The 14258-nt window shown below is 39.0% G+C and overlaps 1 protein-coding gene across 3 annotated transcripts; it reads left to right on the forward strand.

Annotated features, from left to right (window-relative positions):
- Positions 1-419: 419 nt before the first annotated feature.
- chfr (checkpoint with forkhead and ring finger domains, E3 ubiquitin protein ligase) lies at positions 420-13782 on the forward strand. 3 transcript variants are annotated; one of them, XM_020093912.2, is made up of 18 exons: positions 420-570; positions 1582-1705; positions 2954-3053; positions 3291-3400; positions 3499-3558; positions 3642-3839; positions 5113-5175; positions 5947-6121; positions 6260-6414; positions 6623-6785; positions 7083-7282; positions 7518-7634; positions 7943-8026; positions 8322-8392; positions 9111-9198; positions 9382-9489; positions 9628-9700; positions 10476-13782. In XM_020093912.2, exons 2-18 carry the CDS (start codon positions 1600-1602, stop codon positions 10516-10518), a joined length of 1914 nt encoding a protein of 637 aa, XP_019949471.2. In that variant the 5' UTR covers positions 420-570; positions 1582-1599; the 3' UTR covers positions 10519-13782. The 3 variants fall into 3 exon arrangements, with proteins under 3 accessions (XP_019949471.2, XP_019949470.2, XP_069380284.1); XM_020093911.2 differs by having other exon boundaries at positions 439-650; XM_069524183.1 differs by having other exon boundaries at positions 453-1400.
- The last annotated feature ends 476 nt before the right edge of the window (positions 13783-14258 follow it).

Here is a 14258-nt window from a genome sequence, read left to right on the forward strand (position 1 = left end):
AGGGACTGAATTGAATGGACTCTCACAAAATCAGAATCACAAAATTGTTGTGTTTTATGATTTGCTTCTCCAGTTTGGGTAAAGCCCATTTAAAACGCTGTGTTTCAGATTCTGTTTTTTTACATACTTATTCAATGTAAACAATTTCACTCCAAATGATGTCACTCAAACTACATTCCAATGCAGTTACTCAAGCTGAGCAGCTCAAATTAACTTATAAATGATTTGAATTCCCAGTGACATATATTTCTGTTTGTTTATAATTATACATATATATCATATACCAAACACACTTTCTGTATTTGCCTGCATTATGACGCTAGTTGACATGAGAGCCTGCAGACACATACTTACACACGTTGTGGTTTTGGTTTTGGTGTGAGACCATGTTTTTTGTGCGGATGAAATGACATCAACTTTTTTTTCTCCACAGGCTCCTCTGCCCCTCCTCCATCAGCTGATGCATATTGTCAACCCTGGCAGGAAGTGCATCTGCGCGTTTGTCCGGAACATGAGGACAAGAAGCTGTCTTATCCTCTGCGAACTCAACACCAAACTCGTGCTCTGACGGTAAACGAACCGTTCCTCGCATGAGAGAGTCGTCACGTTACCGAGTGTCTGTCTACATGTTCTCCTAGCTGCCAGCTACGGTGGGTTGCTAATGTTAGCTTTCGCGTTAGCTTCGTGTTATTATTGGGCGAAGTTGCGTGTGTTGACAATAACTGTTGTGGTATGAACAGAGATGAAACACTCGGTCACGCTGAGAGCTGGCATCGGAATCCAGTGTATGTTTTTCAAGTAGCCTCACGGTAAAGTCCGCTAAAGACGCTGGAAGCTAGTAAACCCAGAGAAGCCGAGCTTAGCGACGTCGCGTTACTAGATAGTGCCTCAGAAGGTTCTTAACCAAACCTCATTGGAAACCCAGCCAGTTGTTTGTATTCTTGCTTGTTGTGCTCGGTGTATATGCACCATAACATTTCTCAAACTAGTTTATGAATTAATGAGGTGCACCCGTCAATTCGGCTCAGATTATGCTTAAAATATCCATCAGAAATCCATTAAAAAGCTATTCAGAACTCATAATCTGTGTGGATCTAAAAAGTTGTACTCTTGTCAGCTGAAGAGACACCGAACAATTCTTTTTAATTAATTTATTTAGTGTAATTAATCAAATGAAGAAAGTTAGAATGTATATATTCAATTTAGTAAACAATTAATTTATACATTTTTTGATTTTGAGCCAATCTTGCAACACCAAAACTTTCAAAATGTGGCACTGAGGATTAATTTCATTTTCTCTTTGCAACCATGTCATATCAAAACCGGGGGAAGTATTCACACGTGGCACCTATTGCACTGTCCATCCTGGGAGAGGGACTCTTCACATCTCTCTTTCTGAGGTTATTTTTTTGGTAGTTTGTTTGTTGAGGGTTAAGGGCAGAGGATGTCACACCTTGTTAAAGCCCTGTGAGACAAATTGTGATTTGTGAATATGGGCTTTACAAATAAAATGTGATTGATTGATTGATAATTATCAATGACTGTTTTATTATACCTTCCTTTTCTCATAATTTCTTCCAGGAATAAAAGCATCAGGTGATGGACAGTTGTGGGAGAGGACGACCATGGGGAAAGCTCGTCAAAGTGGACTCCAGTGAGACAGTCCTGCTTTTCAGCAGGGAATGCACAGTTGGCAGGAAAAAGGGTCAGTGTCTTTGTGCATGGATGTAATAAATGATGGAATTAACTAAAAAGATAAATAAGAATCTTATGTTTTATTAAAAATCATCTTACATTCTATCCTTTTAAAGAAGCTCAAAATGTGGTATACCCCCTAACAAAAGATAACCCTGTCTGTGGTGCAGACATTGCTGTCAGTGTCTGGAGCCTTTAAAACCTCCCCCTTGAAAACACAAAGCTTTTTTAGTGCACCAAACTTAGATGGCCCCTTGTGATGATAACAAAAGGCGTCCATTGAGAACATGTGTGCGGAATATTAAGTAGATTTTTTTTGTATGGGTTTTGCCTAAGAAAAGGTTAGGCCTATATTTCCCCCTGTGTCTGCTTTGTTGGGGGCTTTTGGGGTCCACTCGTTTTAATTGGTTAGTCTATGTCTGGGCATTCATGGCTCTAAAAAAAATCTCATGGCAACATGCTTTCAGGTGAATCTTAGTAGCATGAGGTTGAATTTTCAATGTAGTGCTATGGAGACATTTGGTCAGAGATGGGAAAACAGAAATTAATATCAAAACATGATCTTTGACGGATACATTTATTAACCACTATACTCACAGGGAGAGGTACCACAGACCATTAGGGCCATATTGAAGAAAAAATATGATTTAAACAATTTATTGATAAAAGAATTAAGTCTTAATTTAATGAGAAAAAAGTCGGAATATTTCAAGAATCAAGATTGAAATGTTAGGAAATGAACAGCCAAGACAACCTCGCCAGAGTTCCACTCATCAAAAATGATGATTAGCACTCTCATTGTTTCTTTAGAAATTGTAATAAAATATTTTTGAATATCACATCACATAGATGTAACCAAATGTAATCTCACAACCACTAATACGCTTCCTCCAAATCTGTGGGAAATAGACACAGTTTCTTGCGGATTCTTACTTATGTTATGTGTGGTTATGCAGTACTGATGTGACACAATATTAAGTATTTATTGTTTGTGAAACTTTTACTAAATTATAACTTGAGCAAACAGGCTGATCTTCTGATATTCCCCCTGTGACATGAAGCCTCATATTGTAACTGTATTCTCATAATATTATGATTTTATGCTTGTAATTTGCCATATAAAACTTAATTGTATTAATATGATATATTTATTAAAATTCTCACCTATTTCTAGAAATCTCTAATAATAATTGAGTAGGTTCTGTCTTGTCATATGTCAATACTGTGTACTCATGATGTTTTCTTATTGTGTTTCCAGGATGTTATCTGTCATTTCCAGCCAGCAAACTGGTGTCAGGAGAGCACTGCAAGATTGTGCAAGATGAAAGCTCGGGCCTGGTGTGGCTTGAAGACATGAGGTACTGTACACTGAATGTTTACCCATCATTTCCCCTAAACGGTCAGTGCAGATATTGTTGGATGTATCATGTGTTAACTCCCCCAAACAGATCACTAACTGAACAAATAATTGAAATGTTTGAAAGAGAGATTATGCTTGTATTTTTATAGCTGTTTGGAAGTGTACTTGACCTTTCCCAAAGCCAACTCAACAAACCTTTACAGTGACACATGATTGCACTTCTGTTTGTGTGTAGCACTAATGGCACAGTGATCAACATGTCCAAACTGGTCAAGAAGCAAACTCACATGCTGCAGAACGGTGATGTCATCCACTTTGTTTATAGGAAAAGTGAACCAGAACAAAGTAAGATGTTTATATTGTTTGCCATGATAATAATAATACGGTTTAAATGAATTTATAAGAATTAAAGTTGGACAACTTCCTCTCTTTTCACCCTGTAGACATCGCCTATGTTTACCACTCAATCAAAACGGAGCAAGCTATTTCACAACCTTGTTATGGTAAGGAGCTTGACAGTTTATTTTGTCCAGTTCAACCACCGTAACCCCCCACCACTCACCCTCCTCCCTGTTCCTGACTTTAGATGTGGAGAGACCAGCACACAGTCCTGCTTCTGTCCCAGCTTCAGACATGTCGCTCTCTGTGGAGCCTGTGATGCTCACAAAGGCTCCTTGTGATCCGACTCAGGAGGAACCTCAACCCTCCACCTCAACTTCCCACTTCTGCATCGAAAGTCCCCTCACTTCTGGTCCCATCGCAACCACAGCCTCTCCCGCCTCTGGTAGGTCCTCTGCTAACACGTTATTAAAAGATGGGTTGATAAGACTTTAAACTAATGTCATGTTATTACAACAAATGTATTGAAATTGAATTGGAATAAATGATCTGGAATAATTTATAACTGTGACAACAAAATGCCAGCAGGTGTGGTCAGAGTAGACACGTTTATATGGACAACAATATCCCTATATGAGTCAGATTAAGATAATAGTTAGAATAAGACGCTGCCATGTAAACACTAGTTTCTGATTACCTTGACCTGAATGAGGTCATACTCAGAATAACCAAAAATCAAATTAAGACGTGAAGTATTCCAAACTTTGCATTGGGGAGGCGTGTATATATTATAACAAATTATGACGCACAATGGCATTTTCAAAACATTTTGTGACATCGACATACAGCAGTTACCAACTGCTTGACGACGCATGCCCGGGGTTATAGTGTAAACAAGATGGCTGGCTCTATTAAGAAGTCAGAGATAACAGCGGCTGATGAAGATGTAGACCTGCTGATGATAGTTTGTACCTGATGAATTTTTATCTTGGAACAAGCTTTAACTCTGTGCAGACTGTTTTGTCTAAAACATGGTGATCATCACACTATCTTCAGCATGGCGTTTATCTTGCACCATAGTCTCTCTCCTGCTTCGTACAATGACTTTTTCCAAACAAATCCTAACTTTGATTGTGACTGACTGAGCCAGTTCCACCGCCTTCCCAAACTTTTAGACACTTAGAAAAGTTTTTTGAGACGCGCTGCTCTGATTAATTGGCCACAAAGTGAACGTACAATGAGATCGAACTTGGCAGAGTCAGATCCTGGCAGCCGACTGGCCCTGTGGTCAATATAGTTACTAGATGATGGAGTAAATGGCCTTTGTTTCTCTGAACATTGTGTTATCAAACTGCTTTCAAAGCACATAAGTAGCTTCTTTTGTGGAACTAGCACTTCCATTCACTGTCAGCATTGTGTGTTGCCGCTATACATAATCTTAATGTAAACACACAAAATACATGTAACACGATTAACTTTTAATTTGTGTGCAGAGATCTCTCTTTCACTTCAGTAATGTTCTAAATGTTGTCTGCCTTTCAGCTTTAACTGGTCAATCACTGCTTGTAATTTTTTCCTGATGTCAAAAAATGTCATGAAACATATTATATGAGACATTCTAAGTTGGATCTGTTTCATCTGAGTTTCTCCTATCACCTTTGCACAAAGTATTAACAACATAATGTGACCCAGATGTGTTGTTTTCTATTTTTTATCAGGTTGTGCGAAAGAAGATATGGAAAATATGGAGCCAGAAAGTAAACGGCGGAAAAAAGATGACGGTTAGTTTTTTAGTACCCTGGTTTTCCTTGATTTATTACCTACTATTCCAAAACTTGATGGAAGGATGGAAAATGGCTCAAAAAAGAACCTGTTAAATTTTGGTGCCTTCATCCAAAGGAGCATATCTGAGGTCAGACACTTATGTTGGACAAGAGGACCTGGCTTGCAAACTCCGTTTTAGTTCATCCCAAAGGTGTTAACCCTAGATCAGGGCTCTGTGTGGTCCAGTCAAGTTCTTCCACACCAAACTCACTCAACCATCAACCTTTTTGTACCCTTTTTATCGACCTTGCTTTGTGCACTGGGGCAGAGTCGTGCTGGAACAGAGAAGGGCCTTATTCAAACTGTTCACGCAAAGTTGTAAGCATAGAATTGTCCAAAATGTGGTAAACTGAAGCATTAAGATTTTCCTTTACTGGAACCAAGGGGCCTAGTCCAACCAATGGCAATGGGACTGAATGAAACACCTGAATTCAATGATGAAGATATTTATACCAATATGTTTGTCCATATAGTGTATATCTATGTGTGTGTGCAGTTTGATTGAGTTTAAGGGTACTGTTAGAATTGTCAGTTGAATGCACTCTGCTGGGTGTCATTCTAGTTCACAGTGGTTTTAAATATTATGGGAGCTTTAGTCAGAAATTTGTTCAGTCCCAAATTCTTTTCACCAGCCTTGAGCTGAGCCTGGAGGGTTTTTGTGCACCAAACCAGACAAATCCTCAAAATGACTCAGTGTAGCATGTAATATACACTATTTGTGTTTACAGATAAAGATTATGATTCATGTCCACCACAATCCTCCTGTGCAGAAGTCATCGGTGCAGCTAAGGGAACTCATGGGAGTGTTTTACCCAAACCTCCAGTGGAAGGGGCTAAAACCGACAAGATGGAGGAGTCTCTGACATGTGTTATTTGCCAGGACCTGCTGCATGATTGTGTCAGGTAAGATCTCAAGGGCTGTGAAGTTTAGGGATTTTATCCCCACTTTGTGGTCTTGCAAGGTACATTGGATATGCATGCAAGTGCATCAAATTTGAATAGTGTTTGAGTTGAATACTGAAAGTCTTGTTTTTGCTTCAGTTTGCAGCCTTGCATGCATGTCTTCTGTGCTGCCTGCTACTCGGGCTGGATGGAGCGTTCTTCACTTTGCCCCACCTGCCGCTGCCCTGTGGAGAGGATTCGTAAGAACCACGTCCTCAACAACCTTGTGGAGGCTTACCTCATCCAGCACCCAGGTTTGAACAGATCAAGATCATTTTAATCGTGATACATTAGCACTTCATATCATTCAAAATACCAGCTTCTTCTAGCAAAAATAATGTGATAAAGAACAAGAGGAAAGGAATGGTGTGTCAGCAAGATCTACTTATTTTATTTTATTTCCCAAAAAGGTGATTCCATGTTGATTTTGTTTGTGTTGATGTGAACCTTTCTGTCCCACAGAAAAGTGTCGCAGTAAGGAGGACCTGAAGAGCATGGACAGCCGTAACAAGATAACTCAGGATATGTTGCAGCCAAAAGTTGAGCGCTCTTTCTCTGATGAGGAGGGAAGCTCAGATTACCTCTTTGAGCTCTCTGACAATGACAGTGACTCTTCAGACTTCAGGTAAAAGTTCTTGCAGTTTGCATTTGTAGGAAACCTATGTCTGTATATTACCTATATAACATTTTTTTTGCATGGGCCATAATTAAAAATACATAGAAAACATTGTAAGTAAAATATATATATAAATATATATATATATATACAATATATATACACACATACAAGAATAGTTTACTTAAAAAAACACTTAAATATGAAAACATTTAATTTCATAACAATATCATGACATTATGGTTTTTTTTCATGTTTTGTAAACTTCTCTGTGTGATTATTTTCATTCTGTGTTTTTGACTCCAGTCAGCCTCTGTTGGTGTGCAGACAGTGTCCCGGCTACAGGCGGGAGGTCAGTCAGGTGCTGTTTGCTACAGGTTCAAACTACTGGTTCCCCGGTCTGTCCGCTCCAGCGCCTGTACCTGCTCCACCCAAACCAGCAAATGAAGAAGGCTCTGCAAAGCCCACAGGGGAACAGCCCTCAACATCCTCTGATGACCCCTCTGGTGATTATGAGCGTAGATTCGATGGGAAGATTACAAGCTAAAGTTAAACATCTTTTCTCATAATTGCAGGATTATCTACACTGTTATAATTCTAATTCCAAAAACAGGAATTGCTGTCTCTCTAAAAAAAACACAAAACAAAAAAACATTGCGGCACAACTGTAAATTTCCTCCTGGCCTCCATCAGATTCCATAGTCTGTCTAAAACCTTTTTCTGCCCCTTTCCTGTCTGCAGCTCCTCCGGAGTACTGCTGCCCCCCTCAGGGCTGCCATCTCATCTGCACCTGCTGCCTCCAGCCAATGCCAGAAAGACGGGCAGAGCCGAACAGCCAGCAGGTCGCTGCTCAACATTGTGAGTGCCCTCCAAACTTATTAGTCCCTCTGCACAAATCTAAAAGATATAAATATACTGTCAGTCAGAAACTACATGTAACTGCAGTGACAAAGGAAGGGAGTTCATGTAGGAAACTGAGAATCATATATAAGTCAGTCAGTGCAGGACAGGTACACAGAAAATTGTGTCACGCTCTGCAGAATAAATATGTATTTAATATACATACTTTGAAGTATGCAAAAATCAGTTAAAGATAGTTAAAGCACAACTTAATTGCACAAACCTCATTTCTCACCTTGTATGCATGATGTGTTGTGTGTTGGCAGGTGTGCTGTGCCAGCGACCCTTCTGTCACATGTACTGGGGTTGCCAGAGGATTGGCTGTCAGGGCTGTCTGGCTCGATTCAGTGGTATGTATGTGTTTGAGCAAAACAGCCCCAGGGGGATCTCAAACTGTTCCCCTTATTGCTGGCTGGTAGGTTTGGAGCAGTGTGTTTTGGCTGTTACCAATATAACTTTTAATTGAGATGCAGATTGTGTCGTACTACATTACTCTATAATTTTGACAATTGTCATGAAATTAAAAAAAGTGTTTCCCACAGATGTTTAACCTCAGCAGATAGTAAAACTAATGGAACATTTTATGCATTGTAGTTTGCTAAATGTTCTGCGGTAAAAATTCAGTGTTTTTTTTTTTTTTTTCAGATCTCAATCTGACAGACAAATGTTTGGATGGAGTGCTTAACAACAATAACTATGAGTCAGAGATCCTCCAGGTAAGAAGGACTTCATGGGAAATATTAACTTGTTATTCACCATTTTTGTATTTATTTGTATATTAGAATGGTTTATTACTTGTTTAAGTCAATTATTAATGGAATGCTATTTCTATCGTGGATGGTTGAACTGCAAATAAAATGGTTTTCTAATTGTGCCTCACTCCTGTGCCACCAAATTGAGCACGGAAAAATACATTTTGAAAGCACATAAGATAAATTATTTGTAAGCAAATACTAGTAATTTATTTGAGCAAACAAAAATCTATTCTGTGTGCAATAAATGTATTTGTGTGTTTATCATTGTCCATATATAGATGTTCAATAATAAAACTCTTGTGCTGCAAACCCATTCACATTGTCTCCCTCTCAACCTCACCACTCTGTGAGCTCTCAACTTTGACTGCACACACACACAAAGCTTGGCACGACCAGTGACCAATTGTGTAAATTTAAGAATAGATGTAAATTCTGAAAAAACAAATCACACCAGACAAAATATATATTTTTCTATCCTCCAAATCTCTCGTTCAGGATTCTGTATCCACTAAACTGCTTTTGCTACTGTACATAAATACAATCTACAGATGCCAAGTTTACCACCTAAAGCTTCTATAGTGCACTTACATGCTGAGACTGTCACATGCTTGAAGTGTCTGCTCATACTGTCATGTGTGGTGTTAAGATGCTTTTGTGTGCGTTTCCTTCCTTCCACTAGAACTACCTGTCCTCCCGGGGGAAGTCATGGAGAGATCTTCTTCAGGAGGCTCTGCAGGGTTTACAGCAAGCAAACTACTGTCTGACAGGTGAGCGCTCAGATCAAAACCAACACACTTCCATTGGTAAGAAGTGGATTTTGATACAGATACATCTGGAAGATCTACAGTGACACTCTGTGTCTCATTCACTGCCATGCAGCACGCACAATGTGGCTGAAGTAAGTCCCGGTTGTCATATAAAACAGGAAGTGATGACTTTCTGACTTTCAGATTGCCGCATCTCTGCGAACACCGTCATGTGCTTCTGCTGTGGTGTGCGAGCATTTAAGGAGCTGGCCTACAAGTACAGACAGAACATCCCTCTTTCTGAACTGCCAGGTCAGACACACCAAGAGTTTTTTTTAAAGGTTTTTTTTAGGAAACTTGCAGAGAAATGTTATGGTTGTGTTTTGTTAAATTTAAAGATTTTCACCTAAACATGCCAGTGTAATAACTTTTCCTGATATTCTTCCTCAGCTACTGTAACATCTCGCCCTGACTGTTACTGGGGACGCAACTGCCGTACACAGGTGAAGGCTCATCATGCAATGTGAGTCTCATTAGATACAAAACACCACATAAATGCACACGGAGCATATCTGCCCTCTGCTGGGTGCATAGAGCAAAAATGTAGTTTTAGTAACAGTGAAGCTTTATCAGTGATTTGTGTCTCCACTGCAACTCTGTGTCTGTGTGCCCTTAAGGGTTTAAAATCTTGAATTATATTCAGATGTTTCATGGTTTTGTTTTTTCCTGGGCTGAACGGCTGAATCCCTTTTTATTTCTTCTTTACTGTTCTATTTGTTTATCAGTTGCATTGATAGCTTAAAAAGGTGCTGACCAGTGAACTGCACAAACCTATGCATCTGGTTTTGATTGTCCTTTCTACCACTATGCAGCAGGGTACCACCTGCATGCATTAATGTCAATATGTAATAACTGTTGTTATAACTGTGCGTTGTATGGTATTGACATGTTTAAGTAATGGTGTTGTTGTAAAATAGAATCTGAGCTACAGTTTTCAGTAGCATTTAAATTTAGAATTTGTTGCACAGATTTCTCCAGTTGTGGAGTCATTAATCTAATGAGAGAGATTTCTGATCATACATTGGACACAAGCAACACAGGATGTGAGACATTGAAAGCCATCTCTATGCATGTAGTTTGTTCATTTTACCACTAGAGGGAGTCCTTGTATAAACTTGGACTTATTTTCTCATTCTGCCTCCTAAGGAGCTGTGTGACATGATTCATGTCATCTCATCTCTTTGATTTGAATCTTTGACCTAATTTGTATGGTTTCTTCTCTTTTGTTTTCATTTCAGCAAATTCAACCACATTTGTGAGCAGACACGTTTCAAGAACTGAAGCAGAAGAGTGGTTTGTCTCCTCAGTGTCAAATGTTCTGATCATCTCACACATGATCTTTTTATGTCCATCGTAGCCTTCCTGCCATTATGCAATAAATGAATGCAGAAATTACAATCAGTATACATTTACATTAGTGACCAGTGTCTCGCTTTGCACAGGTCTGTGCGAAATAATGCTATGCACGAATTCAGCTTCAACAACTAAAGTTAAGTTTCAACATGTTCGGACCTGGTTATTTGCATTAAACTGCAGCCACCATTTATATTGTAATCATTTTCTCTGTGGCTCATGCATTTGTCTAATTTACCCGGTAACAACCACTTTTTGACAGTTATTTATTTGTTTTTAGTTAATTGTACTTCCTGGTATGTCAGGCCTCCAGCCTGTGTGACAAAAATGTTTTCCTCTCAGATAAAGAGCGATTGAGGCAATCTGTAAGGAATAAGGCCATGTACTGTATGTACACATACAAATGTTGATATGCATGTTTAATGTTATATCTTTATTCAGCCTTAGTTATAGAGTCTTAAAGGATATGATGCATATTTTCTATTTTACGTCAGTGTTTTAACAGGCTTAAGAGATGCAAGGCTTCAAATGTTAGAAAGTCAACACAAACATCTGTTGCAGTCAAAGTGAAGTGATAAATAGTTTTACAGTATTACAGTTATAGTAACGCAATGTGGCCCCATTCTGTGCAGAAATGATTCTCACAAGATCATGTCTCACCTCTGATGGTCGGTTTCTGTTTTGCAAGAGCAAAAGTTCATGTCAAAGCCCCTCACACAAACTAGGGTAGATTTATAATCTCATGTGATATTCTTGTAGGATTTCATGTCTGTGGGAAGGGGATCAACGTGTTGTAATGCAGTCAGAATGCACTGGAGGCTCCTTTGTATGCTTTGCTCTGGATAATCATCTCTAAAGTGATTAAAGTTGTGTAGAAGGGACGTGTTCTTAGAGCCTTGTAGTAAGGGCTAAGCCACGAGGAAATGCAGTTACTTCATGTCGACCTAGGTGTGGAAAAAATCCTGGCTGCACTCTAAGCAACCACTAACAATGAATCTGACGGGGCTTGTTTTCATATGCAACGTGTTGCAGGTTAAATAGTGCCAATACAAACACAGGAGTGTGTTTTGTCATTTTTGGGTTCTGGTTATATATGTTGTAGCTTACCTTGCAAGCTTTGTGATAGAGGTTTGTTCAGATCGTGTTGAAGTTTTGGAGATTTTAGATGATCAGAGTGTTGGATCTAGTTGGATTTAAAATTTAAGTTAAATAGAATCATTTTCTCTGGTTCCTCAGGTGCACAGAGCTGCTGTTTTGATGTGTTAAATGCAGGCTAACCATGGTCAATGGTCAAAGGTCAAAGGTTCTGTGTCAATGTAAAAGTCTATTGATGTAGATACTACAAATCAGCCCACAGGGTTTTTCCCTTTCTTACAGTTTTCACTTCAAGAGGCCTTATATACTGAAATACTGGGATAAATATTAGTCTTGATGGTCGCCTGTTTGGGTTTTTTTGTTAGTAGGGTCACTGTTAGTGTGTAGAAATACTGGTGAATATGAAGAGCAGAGGGAAGAAAAATGTTCAAATCAGGCCTTGGCTTGCATTAGTATATATGATGTATAGTTTCACACAAACATTTTGATCTTGTTTTTTGAAATTATTTAGTTTACTTTTGCTTAATGTTTCTATATTGTACAGCAATATAGGGTATTTGCACATATTTGTCCCACACACATTTAAAGGCTTCTTTTTTAAAGTTTAAGATATGAACTGAACATCCTGGAGGAGGTGTCTGTGGTGTATCCATTGTCAATAATCTTGCTCATAATACAAACGTTTTAATCATATGAAGAGTTTAATTCCAAAATCACATATACATCACCAAAAAGAAAAATACACATTTGAAATATATACTTTTTTAAAGAGATCCTTAACAGTGTAAGAGTTTAGAAAATGATGTGCATTTGTGTTATAGTTTTAGTAACATCAGTCATGTAAGTACACAATATGTGTTGTTTCGGAATGTAGCTCTTTATTTTCATTGCAAATCTTACATGGATTTGTGAATGGGCACTTTCCCGGCCTCTGCCTGAGCTCCTTAGTTAATTTGTGGTGTTCGCATGGTGGGGTAGGTGTATTTTGTTGTTTTGTTTCTTGGCCCCCCTCAGCCACAGTGGGTCCATATTGGCATTCCTCAGCAGCTCAGGCCCTCAGCACAAGCCTGGTCGATCCCCCCCGACGGAGTGGCTAGGTTTTAATTACTCCCTACAGGAGATCTGGGCACCCTAAGCCAACAGCAGTTTCAAGCCGCTCCAATCAGGGATTGGTATTAAAGCAGCTTTGGAGCCGTGCTTTGCATTCTCCGTGGGGTCGGACGTGAGGGGTTATGTTGTATGTCGAGGCAAATATTTACTCACCTTGTGTGCAAAAGTCTGGACCAAGCTGCTCAGCAGTAACAGAAAGAGGCAGGTTTCATTCTACCTCAGCACAGCTTCCAGGAACGTGGGAGACTGAACAGGCATCAGTGTCATGTCGGTTCAAAGCTGGCCGTGCATCTCACAGTACAATGGTGATGCCTGTAAACTTTGTAAACAATGCACTATGTGAACAATTAGTCCACTATAATCCAATTAAATCACTAGAGTAGCACTAGGCACATGCAGAAATTTAAGTTTGAGAATTATGTTTTAGAATTTGATCAATGCTTCTTTACCCTGTATGTTGTATTAGCAAGGCTACAATTTTCCTTGAAATGCAAATGGATCTGATCTGCTTGTCACCATCACAGAGTAAGGAGATGTCTGTAGAAATTGACTTGTTTTTATCAGTACTTCAAACTCATTTTAAAAATGTGATTTGCTTCTTTTACTTCTATTGGATGTTTCGAGTTTCACTATTTGACACAAGAAAGATTCATCTGTTGTGGAAAAAGCTTCTCTGTGCTCACCTTTAAACCTGAGATTCTTGCATGTGGGTGTGAGCAGAACTTTGTGACATCACAAAGGAAGAAGCCAATCGTGATCCAAACCCACCAAGAGAAGTAGTTAAACGTGAAATGAAAAATTTAGATTCATAGATAATTGGTTTTTCAGTGAAGCAGTAGATTTTCTGTAAATAATGTTTAAGTTTTTGGGGTTAAAAAATATGCACTCTCCAGTTCAGTAGGGTCCAGTTTACTAAGGATTGTATCTGTAGTGTCACCTAGTGCAAGTGGTGCTCACATAAATGCAATAAATCCCAGTTTGACTCAATTCTCTCATGTTATGTTTGTTTATTTAGTAGGATTACTCACAAACTCCTGAACGGATTACCATGAAGGACGTAGTATGGGTCAGAAATCCAATTACATTTTGGGGCGGATCCATGAAAATGTTTTCACTTTCTTGAACGCGAGACGCAGCATTTTAACATTTTCGTTGATTTCCCAGAGAATTTATGGATCTTGATTAAAAAATGTCAGGCATGTTGAAGGGATGGACATTTATAAGTGTGTGCAATTTGGTGCAAATCCAAATAAAAATCTATCTAGTGAATTCAAATGTGGTTTCATACAGGGACGATTGGTTTTAACAGAGGTCTTCAGGTCTATTGAGTTCTATTCTAGTTTCATGAAGACAATGTTGTGTGGGGTGAGCAGATCAAGAAACTCGTCTCATGTCTGAAACCTAAGCTCCTCGTGGATGTCTGAGGTTCCGACTGATTGTTCAACATCTTCAATCAGATCAAG

Source organism: Paralichthys olivaceus, chromosome 4 (assembly GCF_024713975.1).
Source record: "Paralichthys olivaceus isolate ysfri-2021 chromosome 4, ASM2471397v2, whole genome shotgun sequence".
Taxonomy (NCBI): domain Eukaryota; kingdom Metazoa; phylum Chordata; class Actinopteri; order Pleuronectiformes; family Paralichthyidae; genus Paralichthys; species Paralichthys olivaceus.

Excerpts from the sequence above, each read along its gene's own strand:
- chfr (XM_020093912.2), top strand. The coding sequence starts at position 1,600 with ATGGACAGTTGTGGGAGAGGACGACCATGGGGAAAGCTCGTCAAAGTG. Across the intron at positions 3,054-3,290 it reads GTGTGGCTTGAAGACATGAG|CACTAATGGCACAGTGATCA; the intron begins GTACTGTACACT and ends GTTTGTGTGTAG. Across the intron at positions 7,635-7,942 it reads GCAGGTCGCTGCTCAACATT|GTGTGCTGTGCCAGCGACCC; the intron begins GTGAGTGCCCTC and ends GTGTGTTGGCAG.